The 14,876-nt window shown below is 36.3% G+C and overlaps 1 protein-coding gene across 7 annotated transcripts; it reads left to right on the top strand.

Moving 5' to 3' along the window:
- Positions 1–75: 75 nt before the first annotated feature.
- LOC121599811 (calpain-C) lies at positions 76–14,573 on the top strand. 7 transcript variants are annotated; one of them, XM_041927894.1, is made up of 10 exons: positions 76–307; positions 1,016–1,215; positions 10,820–11,466; positions 11,561–11,828; positions 11,912–12,395; positions 12,478–12,844; positions 13,388–13,499; positions 13,580–13,770; positions 13,841–13,973; positions 14,052–14,573. In XM_041927894.1, the coding sequence occupies exons 3-10, from the start codon at positions 11,003–11,005 to the stop codon at positions 14,076–14,078; spliced, it is 2,046 nt and encodes a 681-aa protein (XP_041783828.1). In that variant the 5' UTR covers positions 76–307; positions 1,016–1,215; positions 10,820–11,002; the 3' UTR covers positions 14,079–14,573. The 7 variants fall into 7 exon arrangements, with proteins under 7 accessions (XP_041783828.1, XP_041783827.1, XP_041783826.1 ...); XM_041927893.1 differs by having other exon boundaries at positions 1,016–1,294; positions 10,824–11,466; XM_041927892.1 differs by having other exon boundaries at positions 1,016–1,294.
- Positions 14,574–14,876: the final 303 nt, after the last annotated feature.

Raw genomic sequence — 14,876 nt, 5'->3', positions numbered from 1 at the left:
AGAGTGCGTACCTGAGAGCGAAACCGAGACAAAAGCATAGTTTCTTCATGGTTTTGTGTTATTAGAGAGAGTGTGGCCAGTACGTTGGAATTCCTCGACGGGCGTAGTCACGATCGCTGATGCTTTTTTCAGTGCGTAAGACACTTTTTTTTTCTCACGAATGTTTAACCTCTCAAGTGTTCGAATGTTTCAATTTTGTGTGTTAATTTCCGTGTGTTAAAGTTCTATTTTTCTATTTGGAGACATCATAATATTTGAGCAATACAACAAGCTCCTCAATCAATGCACGTCAGCTAGTACAAGAAAGGTAACGTTTTGAAACAGCTTTAATAGAATGATCATTAGGCGTAATGCTTAATTCAAGGCTCGATCAAGGTTCGTGCGATTTAGACAGTGTAATTAAAAGTCCCGCAAGTGCCCTCGCATACAAATGAAGTGATGATCGCAAATTTCCAGTACTACCGTAAACTTGAATGTGCCTCAAACGGAAGAGATTTTCCCTCGTAACCAGTTCATGGTAGGAAGAGTCGTGCGAAATGCAAGACACGAACCCGCTTGCGGTAGTATTCAGCAAACATATGTGCAGTTAAGTTACGTTTTGTACACAATACCTTACCGACTAGTGTGTTAAATCTAGCAGTGAATGTTAAAAAAATGTGTAGTTGCATAAAACTAAATAAATATTATTAACACGATGTGTGAGTTCGTAGTTTCACAGCAATCTTGCATCAGCAATAGTGGGTCAAATATCTTTGAAATACTAAAATGCATCAACATCCAGTGAAACTTGCAGCAATCGGAATTGAGTGAGTGTACAAACGACATCATGCTCATGGCTGTGTATTCATGCTCCCAACGTCATTGTTGGCCCGAGGTGAAGTGAAATTCAGCTCAACGCACATCGCCCATACTTTCACGCTTTGCGGGTCGTTACCTTTCTGGCGGTTCATCGTAGCAAATTGGAAAACACACATTAATATTTCATATCATATTTTGGATATCATCCCGCAACTAGGTTGCCGAGTTTTGAGTGTATAGTGAACAACAGCAAGGTGTGCTTCTGCAGAAGTGGAAAACAGTGATGTGATACAAGTGCCAGTGTATGTCAGTGGTTCATTCTGAACGATCAGCTATCGAGTAGCCAGAAAGCTGCTGGTTACGTGAAAAAACCTTCGATAAATCAATCAAAATTTGTTGTCTCGTCTTAACTAACTGGTATTTTATGATAACATCTTTATTTATAATATTATTTTGATTGTTGAAGTTGACGAATCAATCTTATCGTATTTTTTAGGTAGGTTGAAGCAATAAAACGTGGTTTCTTTAAAGCATTAAAAACTACAAAACAGCAGTGAATTAGTTGTTGAAGAAACTTAAATCATACAAAAAAATCATTGTTTATCACAATACTCTGGCATGTGCTGGTTGCCTCAATTGCATGGTTGTTTGGGTATATATATATATATGTGTGTGTGTGTGTGTGTGTGTGGTGTGTGTGTGTGTGTGTGTGTGGTGTGTGTGTGTGTGTTGTGTGTGTGGTGTGTGTGTGTGTGTGTGTGTGTGTGTGTGTGTGTGTGTGTGTGTGTGTGTGTGTGTGTGTGTGAATGCAACCACAGCATGATGCAGCTGAATAATTTTACCGTTTTGTCGGCGAAGCTAACGGATAAATTATCAGAGCAGTATCTTGACCGACCCTATTCTACCATAGTAGTGCTACGCAACGACGGATGATTTTATTTCCTTCGTTAATAAAGTGCGTTTTCCTGATTTGTTGATACCTTTTATGTCTGCAGGGGTATAATGGATTAATTGTAAGTCAGGAATAATTTTTCTTTTTTTTTTTTTTTGGATATGTAGATTATCGAATAGAGCAAAACTATACCATAACTTTACATAAAAACAAAGACAAACTACGATTCGGTTCAGTTAAATCGGGTTTAAAATTGGACATGTAACAATAACTACAAACAAACCCATAAACAAGAGACACCTTATTTCGTCCGTATTCCATCGAGTATGGCGAACACAGACATGAAACGCGTAAGATATGCTGGAACGAAGAGCCATGATCAAAATGCAAAAAATTTCGTCCACGTCAACATGTCCACAAAACCGGTAACAGCTATTCTCTACGCAGTTTCGATACTCGTTGACCCTGGCACATTCACGCTTACCAATGCGCAAACGTGAATGTAAAAAACAATTAGACATTGCGCAGGGTGTCGTTGATCTCTCTGTTTTGGGAGAGTTTCAACATGAACTCTAAAAGAGTTTTGACATATAGTTTACTTTCGCTTTGCATTTCAGAACTGAATTATCTTTGGTGGGACATTTCTTTAAGTATCGTTGAAGTCATCATGAAGTCTGGATCATGGAGTCAAAATTTAGCATAACTTGTTAAACCATCTTCTCATCTTAACTGCTTATGCAATTGCCCAAAGATGACATTGCTCAAACCTATACAGTTTGTAGATCTGTTGCTCAACTTAAATGCTGTGAAGAAAAACATAGATATTGTTTCCAGTACACAACCTATTATCGTAACAGTTGTCATAATTTTAAGCCACTCATCTCACTCAATCGAATGAAATATACCTGATGGCCTTCTGTGGAACTTTTCATTACTCAGGGAACTATCTGCTTAGCCATATGCTACGATGCATTGTTTTCTTGCGTTTCTCTCTTTTCTTTCTGCATTTGTTTTTACCAAAGTGTGGTAGTTTACCCGTATTTTATGCAACACTCGTAGCCCACTTGAAAATTCCCCAAACGTCCATTCATATACCAAACAGTGTAATTATGGAATGCAAAAATGTCTACGTTTTCCAATGCAACCTTTTTTGTTTTGCAGTGGAATCTAGGTGTGATGATCTCGAAGCCCAATAACTGTTCATGATGCAACGCATTTAAGACTCCTACATGTGATACTCCTAATAGCCCCAGCGTGGCAGAATAGTATAATGATGGTTTGAATTATAATAAATGTTTGGGCATTTCATAATGAACTTTTAAGCTATTGCCTATTTTGTGTTAATTTCTCTTCAAAATGCATCTTTTGTATCTAGATTGCTCTATTTGCGATGAATGTGTTATAACTATGACATGGAATATTTACAAAAAACTGTTGTGTTCTTTAAATTTCATCATCAGCTTCTACGGCATATGGGATCTTATGTCAACTACCAATTGTATATTGCGTAGACCTACAAACGGCTGTCGAGTATGCAGAACTGCCAGGTGCAGTTGATGCCCGGTAGTGAGTGGGCAAACCAGTTTGTTGCCACTCAAAAATGTGGCCGTCGGATCAAGTACTATCGCAGACTCCTACATGCTTTAATTCCGTGCACTGGCCAATCGCGACCACACATTCCATACTTGGAAAGTGGTCGTGCGTTCAAGTTGACTCAACTTTGAAACGTGTTTTCTATTTTCTGTACTGCCACGTTGTCATTTGTTTTATACTTACAAAGTCTGTACTCAATGTCTCTAACCAGCTTAATGTAGAATTGTATGGACAGATGTTTGGTTGTTGTTCTTCATTATGGTTTAATTGTTTGTTTGATTGTAAAATATACCGTTTTTACATCATACATGACTGTGGCAAGTTTTGATTTTGAAGCGCAAATGCAAACTTTTGTAGGGAAACTAAAATCACGTGTTTGATGTACATATCCTTAACACTTATCATCAGCTCGGTCTGGCTTTCTCTTGCATCATTATCCCAACTATTGTTTGACTTTCTTTAGGGGGGTATGCTATTCAACTTCCAAATTTATTTTCACTTTTTTTAAACTTATAGCGTCCTAAACAGTGCATGTTAGAAAGAAGCGGCTATGATAAATTTCTCCCTCACACGCAGCCATAATCTAGCTGCATATTAATGGACTAAGGTGGCTATAAACATTGAATGTCACATGGCATCTTAAAACCACTGGCAGTGTGTTTGGCTTTCATTTTTTCCGTGTTCATGTTTCCTTTGTTTTATATTCGGTGATGTGAAATGTAGGAGACAAAATGAGCCAAGGCAATTATTGATTAATTGTTGACTTAGTAGTCTCGCGTGTATTACCTAGGAAAAGTATTAAAAATATTAATGCAAGTAAATATCAAAAGGGAGTAGAGATTCAGTTGCACCAAAGTCAGCCCACGACTTAACAACATGCCCAACATGGGTTGAACTAACTAACTATCCTGCTATGAGTAATCAATAAGCCAGTGCTCAAGATAGTCACCCATTAGTGGTACAGGCAGACCTTTACCAACAGCGATTGTTGTGCAAAAAAGAAGATACTAAGACAGTTGAAAACTTTATAAAATTATATTCTATCATGATATGATGTCGGTATTTAAAATCAAACAAACATCACTAAATCACTTTTGTTACTGTATCTTATTGTATGAGCTTTACAATGTTTGGTATCTTGTTTGACCATGCAAACGGATAGTTAGCTCTCGTTAAGAGTAGGCTCCTAAGGATTGGAATCGAGCATGAGCAGTATTGTAGGAACTTGTGCGTCCATCGAAATTATCACTTGGTAGCTCGTTTGCGCTCTTGTAACACATTATTTTCCAATAATTTAACTGTAATAGTTAAGTAAATGAACTATGATGCGAGTTTTCTCAGTTATTTTAACATACCATTATTTGTAAAACTTTTGTCATAATGTGCTGTGTGCATTGTGTTAGGAAACAACACACATTTTTTGTAAACGTACAGCTAAAGCAATACACAAAAGTACCTCCCCAGGTAGCGTGTACGTGTATCGATTGTAAATGATGAGTACCAAAAACAGAGGTTAAAATGGAGGTAATTAAAAATTACCTCTGCATTTCGGTTCCGGAATTAGCTCTGCGACTTAGTGAATATGTATTAATCGAACGTCGATCGGTAAGTTAAACTGATTTAGGAAATATTAGTTTTGATAATATCCTATAAACAAACTGAAAATTTACACTTAATTCTATTACGTCATATGCATGACTAATTATAAACATTATTCGGTAACTAATAATTAAAAAAAAATATTTGAAGGTATGCAATAAGGTGTGAAAGCGTAGTTCTGCTGACATCTAGGAAAGCAACCTTTTCAATTTGCACGGTTGTTAAGAAACGCGCTGGATGTGGCTGTTGAAAAGAAGTACAATATACACACGGTAGAGTTATAGTGGCAACTATGGTGGGAATAGATAAAAGAAAATGTGCATAGCAAACTTTATATAAACAAAGAATCTTCAACCACCGAGATGGTTCAAGTACTTTCTACAAACGGACCGATGGTCGTAAGAACCTGCTCTTTACTATGTGAGTCTGCTTCGTGCTGGAACATGCCGCAAGGAAGGTAATGATGTAGCAAAAAGGAAAACAGTTATAATATACTACTTGTTCCCGATATTTCCCGTCCCATTTCCTTAGGGTATACTGTTTTTTAGCCACATAAACAATCCTACCTTGTTCACCTGGTTCGCTTGCCATAAGGCAGTGACGATTAAAATAGCTAACCGTCTCGGGAATCAGACGATCTACAGTGAAAGCAGAATAGCTTGCATGGAATAGAAGCATGCAGATAACATATAGCAACCACATTTTTCTTATCCAAGCTCTTATGTTCATGGGGTTGAAGGTTTTGGTGAGTAGCAATGAAGAGGAATGATACTACTATCGGACAGGTAAAAATTTTAATATTTCATGTGTTTGGACTAGTCTTAACTGATCTTCACACGTAAATATGGTAAAATGTAATTTTATTAAGACGTGCTGAAATAAAATATGAAATTTAATCCTATCAATCAAAATTCTTTTATCACCAATGTTCCGTTAGGCATAATTTCTATTTCATACAGAAGGCAATCTGGCAGTGCCGTAGCGTAGAGCAAACAAAAACTAGTTACAATTTATTTCATTTTGATGAAGACACAAGTTTATGGTTGTAAAAGATTGAATCAAGTTCCACAAAACTTTCACAATCTGTTGCTCTTGAAGGCAAGGCGTGCCAGGACAGCGTGGATTCGTCGAAAGCGAAAGCGAATTTTTTTTGAAATTCCGGTGTTGGGAGGAAGCCAAGAGAAATCGGCACAGCAGAGACGATCGGGTACTTCGGATCTATCCAAACGACTAACCGCTACACATTTCGTCACTGGTATTTCGATAAGCAAAATCAAATAACGTTTGTCTCATTCTGCAGAAGTTGATCTCTGTCTTGTTCCCTGCAAATCAGGAACACCACAGGAATACGCTGTAAAAGTTGATCGTATCAAGATTTCACTTTCACCACCATCTTCAGTGGAAGTTGTATCATGAATATATGGAGTCGCTAGCAATACGGCTCTTTTGGACCGTTCCTCCTGAATAAAAAAAATTAGTTGCTATCAGACGATTTTGGAAAACGTATTTAGTATAAACATTTAAATATTATTAAATTACTATAGGATTAATTGAAAAGGGATATAGCAAAAGCCGTTACTTCTGAATAACAAAACAAATTGGATTAGTAAAAACCATATTCAATTGAAAGGTGTTGTTTTCTTGTAGTGTGAAGAACGTTCTTATGGATAAATATGTTTTTGGTAAGAGTTAACTACATTCTTTTCCCGAGATACACGATTTATGCGTTTCCAAGGAATCTGTGTAACTCAAATATCCCATGTCGAATTTCACAGTTTTGGCCAAAATACAATTGAATGTTAGGTAAATTTGGTACTTTTATACACTTTATTATTAACGTTGCGATTCGTGCAGAACATTATGTTATTTTTGGCTTTTACGGGGATTAAAGTTTAGAGAAAAAAATGCAATTTTCACTCCATTGGATAGTTCTTGACGCAAATTCTACTGATTTGATCTGCCAAATTTGGAGTCGAGAACCTGGAGTAACTCGGGAAAAGAATGTACTGGCTATTTATATATTATACAAATGTTAATGATGATCATTCATATGATAGCAACTTTTTTTTTGTGATTTTAACAGACAAGCCGAGAATAAACTTTTACTATTGAGTGATGTAGCATAATAACATCAAGCCGGTCTCATGGTACAGTCGTCAACTCGTACGACTTAACAACATGCCCGTCATGGGTTCAAGCCCCAAATAGACCGTGCCGCCATACGTAGGACTGACTATCCTGCTATGGGGGGAAATCAATAAGTCACTGAAAGCCAACCCCACACCAGTTGGCAGGCCTTGACCGGCATCGGTTGTTGAGCCAAAGAAGAAGAAGAAGCATAATAACATATGAACTTAAGCAATAACGAAGTTGAAGTTCAAACTCTGGTCGGTATTGTTCTGCATATGTTGTTTGCATATATATACATATGAAATAGAAATATTGTACACTTATGTTTTATTAAAAGAATATTTCATTATTTCCTTATTTTCATCAATTACCTCTGAGCAATCTTATCTATTGGATATTATTTGATGTACGTTGATAACATCAATGTATACAGTAAACCCTAGTAATTGCTCGGCCTAAAAAGACTGCTTACATTGTTTGATGAATGGTGCAGTAGGAAGCATTTGCTTTATAGACTCGAATGTGAAGTTATTACAACATATTCAAAAAATTTTTAGCATGCTCTTCATGCATCCGCGATCTTGGAGTCTTACTCGCTAGTGAACTCACATTTAACAATCACATTCAATATGTAGCATGTAGGGTAAATCAAGGACTAGGTCTGATGATGAGGACTGGTAAAGAGTTTCATGACCCAATGCGCTAAAAATTGTGCATTATGTCACGTTTAAGAATATAGCTGTGTTGTCTGGTGTCCACTAACTGCCTGTTCGATGGAGAGAATAGAGCGCATTTTTTATTTGTTATTTATTGTTAAAATATAACAGACCACATGTGGCCCTTTGAAGCAGTCTTTTTTTCCAATATCTTAAATTACTTAAATGACAAATCAATAGAGGACGCACAAAGCGAATGCAACATAAACGAAGATCGTGACATGTCAGATTCGTAATGATCGCAGACAGAATTGAATTAAAATGAAATGAAATGAAAACCAACATTTTCAATACCCTGTATTTTATTTAGTGTTTATTTTTTAATCGACCTCTACTTGAAATCCGTAATTTTGTTCTTCAATTTGAGCGGAAAATACAGTCATCAATGTGCTCAAAGTTATGCACGGTGGAAAGCATATTGAAAACGTTTTAATACAGTATTCTCTCAACGCATCGCGTGACCTTGCAATAGTTTATGTAAACAAAGCTTTAATAAAACACAAACGTTTCTTTTCAATACTTGAGACTTTTTACATTTCTCTGGAGTCCAAAACTTCCCTGCATTTCATATAACCGTTTACATAAAATAATTATTCTCACGTAGTGTTACAAAACAATTGTCAATCACATAACATTGTATGGGAGCATAGCAATGACGGTTGTCTCATGTAACAATCGTATCGAGGTTAATCGCTTTGTTTTATGTTCGATCGCGAATTGTGAAAAAATCATATTGCTCTGATTAGTATAGAAATTTATAGAAAGAAACACTAGCGCTGACAAATAATATTTGCTAATTTTTCCATTAGCGAGATAAATAATGACAAAAAGAATATCGAGTACAATTTCAAATTTGTAGGATTATTTGCTTTAATGTTGTTCATTCATGGAGAAATGTGCCCTCTCGAAACGATTTTGAGCACTTTACAATTAACAAATTACAGTGAATGCACTGTTACATAAAAGCATTTATATCTTTAACATTTTCTTCGATATTGTGAGATCTTTGAAGCGATTTAACGTTACGCTTCGTAGCAAATATCACTGCTGTAAAATTTATTAATAAAGTGCAATAATTCTTCATTCAGGCGTGTGTTTGATTTTACCAACCCTTGACTTAGACCACTATTAAACGGTTTCTGCTGTAAGCTACATTAATAGCCCTCCATGAAATCCAGAAATAGGTTAATCAAATACATTCGTATGTCATTCATGGCTGAGCTTTATATTACGGTTTGCGCTTTTGTGCATCTTCGTTAGTGTTCCGTTAACATAGCTCAACAATTTGATGATGGTATCATATCAATATACCTTCCGTCGTCTGACCTATCCTGTATAAATCAACCAATGTAGTAGCATTTTTTTGGCACTGCAGTTATCGGTTTTGGCTTGCATACTTTATCATTAATGGGAATAGCCGAGCTTTCGCTGGCCTATAGCAGATTTAAATGGTGCTATCCGGTCTAATTTACGATTAAGTAATGGCCTTAGGGATGGCACTATACGCATAACGGGTGCTGTAAGACATATTTGCAGCGAAACTGTTCTCTATAGAGGATTGCAAATATTATTTTGATGATCTTCTATTTTCATCGATAACACTATGAAACATAAGAAACTAAAACCAAAATTTACCCTACTGAAATATCTTCTTAACTTTAATGTAATGAAAAGAAACTTCTATTTGAACAGTCCTTACTACGAGGAGATAGTACAACAATGTTTTTGCTACCAATGCCAGGGTGGATAAAATCTGAAATATTGCATTAAATATTTTTACAAAAAAATAGAAGTGTCTTCAGCAAATTTGATAAAATTCATGTTTTTTTTTTATTCAGAAAGAATGGCTTCTTCCGTATTGCTTGAAATTCATGTTTGAATATTAGTAAAATTTAACAAGAGCTATGTGTCATTGTTGAAAAGCTATTGATTGCTGAAACGTTAAATAGATCTCATAAATTTAGTGTTAGCTTTTTTTTTATCGCGGACGAGCCGAATTGATTTCCGCAGAGAGGCACGTGGTTTGCGCTTATGCAATATAATTGTTAATTGAGTAACGCGTTTCCAGCGCTGCCTTACGAGTAATCGGAGGGAATAGTTGAATCATAAATTATGCTTTGGCTCTGATTGCGTTAATTAATCCAAAATTGTAACCACATTGTGTTAAAAGAATAACAATCAAACAATCAAATCTTAGAAAATTATCTGATGGTTTGGAATCAAGGTTGTTGATTCTACATAACACATTTACTTCGTACAACTAGAATGAATGAAAATGTAATAAATTGAAATTGAATGGAGTAATTATTGCGCGTTTTGCGTAAACATATTTGCAGTCCATTGAATAAAATGCTATTTATAAGTAAAAATATTAAAATAACTTGCTTATCTTGTACATTCGTTACGCGATTTCTTGACTTTCTTTTCCGTGCATTTCAATTGCTACTGTTGCAATAAATGAAGGGTTAGCGTTATACTAACGCAACCAGAAAGCGACATCACGTTTGCTTTGTGCTGTTAGTTCGTCACGCTTTACTGTATACAAAATAACATAATGAGCTCATCACATTCCCATCCTTTCCTATAGCAAACAATGCGAACACTTACGTAGGATTGCTTTACTATGCGAAATGATCACGCAAAAGTGCATTAGTAGTCATGGTTCCGTTCATGGCTTAAGCTTGCTTCGACCGTTGACACTTGCAAACCATGCGTAAGACTTTGTTAACAAACGTCTTAACGCAAGGAACAGCGTTAATTATAATGTGTGACATTTCATACACATAATATATCGTGATTTGGGTTAATTAAAAAAGAGGTCTTTTTTGTTTCTTAGCAAAACAAAAACAAAGGAAAAATAAAGTGAACTGGGGTTTAGTCTACCTTTTATGAAATGTTTACGTAGAGATTATACAATTAAGTGGTTTGTCTATGAAACCCAAACAAGAAATTGTGGTGGCCGATCATTTCTCAATACATTTTAAATGTTTTAATATGCTCCAAAAAAAGATGTGTATGAATGTAAATAATTTAAGTATGACATTGTATTTTTTTCATACTGATTTTTATTGTTTGTTTGTTTGTTTTTCAGATAGACCAACATTATGAGATGAATGTTTTGTATGGTTTGGCACGCGAGTGTACCACGCGGGATACAGACAAATATACAAACTTTCAATAAAAAAAATTGAAAGTGCCGCACCCATCTATTTATTCTTATTGCTGACACACTAGCGGCACTCCCTCCCATCTTGAACGGCTGAAAGGCTTCATAATGACCTCGTCCTATGAACGTATCAAATCTGAATGCAAGCAGAAAGGTGTTTTATGGGAAGACGAAGATTTCCCTGCAACGCAATCGTCCGTCTTTTACCATCAAACGCCACCGTTCACCTTCCAATGGAAAAGACCACACGAGATCGTCTCAAATCCGGTATTCGTCAACGATGCGTCCGCACAGTTCGATATTGTGCCTGGCAAGATGGGCGATCGTTGGCTGGTGTCGTGTTTGGGCGTACTTTACCTTTCAAAAGGGTTGTTTTATCGAGTTGTACCGGCTGATCAGAATTTCGACAAACCGTACTATGGAGTGTTTCGTTTTCGACTTTGGTGGTGTGGCGAATGGTTAGAGGTGTTAGTTGATGATCGATTACCCACAATAAATGGCAAGTTGGCCTTCCTTCAAGCGCAGAACACCAACTCTTTCTGGCCAGGTTTGTTGGAGAAAGCTTATGCAAAGTAAGTAACCCACTGAAACATTTTCCAAAATAGAATCACCCGAATAAAATATTATCTACGTACGTTATTTACATCTTTCATTCTTTCGTTATAGATTGCATGGATCATATGAAGCGTTGAAGTATGGTACACTGCTGGACGGATTGGCTGACTTAACTGGTGGTATCACTGAGTCAATATCTATCAAGGTAGAGAGTAATATCCTCATTCGACCACCCCTTCTGCATAACCTATTGGACACAACGAGCATCATAACCTGCACAATCAACAATGGTACCATGACACAGATCCGTAATCAAACTGAGGCTTTGCCGAACGGAATCCACGTGGGAATTAATTATCGCTTGTGTTCGATGGACAAGGTACGTATGCCAATGATGGATGCAAGTTTCTGGAAAGTTGTGTTAGTAAATGATTGTATTTATTTTATACTTATTATGTACAGGCCGAAACTATCATGGGTGACACAGTTCAGCTAGTACGCCTACGAAATCCTTTGGCTCAAACGCTCAGCAAATCATTTAACTTTAACGGCGACTGGTCATCATTTTCCAATTCCTGGGAACGTGTAACAATGAACGAAAGGAATCGGCTCATTGAGCAACTCGATCAGGGTGAATTCTGGATGTCATTTTTCGATATGACCCAAACCTTTACGCATCTTGAATGCGTTCATCTTGACTCGGATACGGCTAGGGATGAACCTCAATTAGCAGATAAAAGTCGTCGCTGGCTAATGCGACTCTATCAGGGTGCTTGGAAACGGGGAGTTACGGCAGGTGGATGTCGCAACAATCCGGACTCTTTCCACATCAATCCCCAGCTACAACTGTTTCTCAGTGAAAAAGAGGATGTCATCATTTCTGTGAACCAGCATAGCGTGCTTGAACCAAAAGTAATCGGTTTCACAGTATACAATCTGAATAGCGGTACGTGTAATGTTATATGATATACATCACGCTCTTAAACTTTTGATATTCATCACAATTTCATCTCTTTTTTTCAAATTAGTGCAAAACATCAATGGTTGTCTTTCGAAAAATTTCTTTAAGAAGCACAAAAGCTTAGTCAACTCCCAATACACCAACTCGCGACAAATTAGTCACCGATGTTCACTTGATTCTGGCCGCTATCTTATCATGGCCACTACATTCGAGCCTGCCGAGGAAGCATCATTCAGTGTCAGGGTCTTGGGAAGTACCATTCGATTGGCTCTTCTTGAAACTCAAACCATGCTTTTACTAGATCCGTTCCCGCTGCTCAACTCTAACACCAAGATTACCATTGATTCAACAAATAATAACAACAATAATAATGGCATCTCTTGTAGTACTGCGCAGTATGAACCAGTTTTTATGCAACTTGCGGATGATCAAAGGTAGGAAAAAGGGGTTAACGAGTTTTTAATATGTTTATATAGCCAAATTATTTGCTCACAAGAAACTTTTGAACATCTGTCATATGTTTCCATATCTTTTACACATTTTACACTTCTTCTTCTTCTATTTGGCGTAACGTCCTACGCGGATATGTCGGCCTATACAGGCTTTCGAGACTTAATTCATTACCACGTAGCCGGATAGTCAATCCTTGCTACGGGGGGACGGTCCATTCTGGGCTTGAACCCATGACGGGCATGTTATTGAATCGTTCGAGTTGACGACTATACCACGGGACCGCCCATTTTACACTAGTTATATGATTATAATTTACCACACATTTTCAACACATTAAACATGATATAGACGATTAAACATGAAACACAATATTCGGATGGAATCTAATTATGTGGCAGATGTTGGAAAACATCTTTGGAGGAATAAATTATTCTGTTCATATTGGAGATTCGGTTCCTCATACATGGTTGATTCGTGAAATATAGGTATATTAGAAATAATTTATCTTTTAAATCTCATTTAAGAACGTTGAATTGTTTTGATTTGCAAGAATTACTCGAAGCGTGCCTTCCTAATGATTACATTCGAAGCTGTGCCAGTATAGATGTTTGTAGACAAGTGGTATGTTTAATGGATGTAAGTATTATTACTACGAGGCTTATTGAGTCGATTATTTTCATTTACATATTTTGTGATTCCATATATTTTTTTTTCAGAAAACGAATCGTGGTCGTATAAATTTTAACGATTTCAACAAGTTTATGATAAATCTCAAAACTTGGTGGGGAGTATTCAAGATGCACACAAAAGAAAAATCGGGCATACTGAAGGCAGAACGATTACGAGACGCACTTTTCGATGTTGGATTCCAGCTCAGTACGGATAACATTTCCATCCTTATTTTACGGTATTTATAATTTAATAAATGTAATGTTAAACAGAATTTTGGTACATAAATGGCTCATTGCTCTTTACAGATACATGCGAAGGGATGGAACACTTCGATTAGCTGACTTTATTTCAGCAATTCTGCATCTAACTATGGCTTTCGAGTTGTTCAAAGCAAAGGATACGAATCAAGATGGAATCATTAGTATGGGAATGACTGAGGTATATCATCTTGTGATATTATTATTTGGTTATGTTTTTTTCATTAACAAAAGTAAATCTTTTTTTCTTAAATTTCAGTGGATTAAATCTGTTTTTATGTGCTAGATTATGCACAAAGTGTATAAAAATATCTAAGCATATATTTTTCAGTTATTTGACTTTCGACCGCAGCAATCATCATGAAGTATCATCTTTAAATACGTTGATGATTTGATGACGAAGGTGATGAACATGGATGTTACATAATTGAAGTGCGCTCAAAACGGAATTTTCGTTGCTTTGTTTAATTTACTTCTTTATGTAATATATCTACTGTCAAACTTGCTTTACTCATAAGATAGCTATATTCCGTCCACAAAACCATAAACATAAGTTAAACGTTGTTGTTTCTACGCAATTGTAACCGAATGATGTTAGCAAAGTAGCGCATAACACACAACAACATGCTTCTGCAAAGCAGTGGAATTCTGAAAACCCGGAGAAGTGATATCAGGAATGTAAATAAATTAATTGATTAAGTTAAACTACGGACGGATATAAATTATTGTACAGCGTTGAAATATGCATGATTACTAGAACATATGGCATTCAGCAAACCAATTACTATGAAAATTGAGGTTTTTAAGACCTGTTTAATATCGATAGCAACTTTAAACGATAATATCACTGTTAATATTTTTTGTTTTTTGTTTGTTTTTTTTTTTGCGAAAGTCATCGAGCTACTATAGGCTTACACAACTTATTTCTATACGTTACAGTACATCACACTGATAAGACGAAAGAAATAAAATAAGTATTAACCAAAAACAAAAGAAAAATAATATCGTTAAAATGCGCTTCGCAAAAGTGATTTAAGTTTGTTCACACTAACATTAAAATCGGCAGTGCAATCTGTAGAGGAAT

The sequence above is a fragment of the Anopheles merus genome, chromosome 3L (genome assembly GCF_017562075.2).
Source record: "Anopheles merus strain MAF chromosome 3L, AmerM5.1, whole genome shotgun sequence".
NCBI lineage: Eukaryota > Metazoa > Arthropoda > Insecta > Diptera > Culicidae > Anopheles > Anopheles merus.
This window is presented reverse-complemented; position numbering and strand designations above follow the sequence as displayed.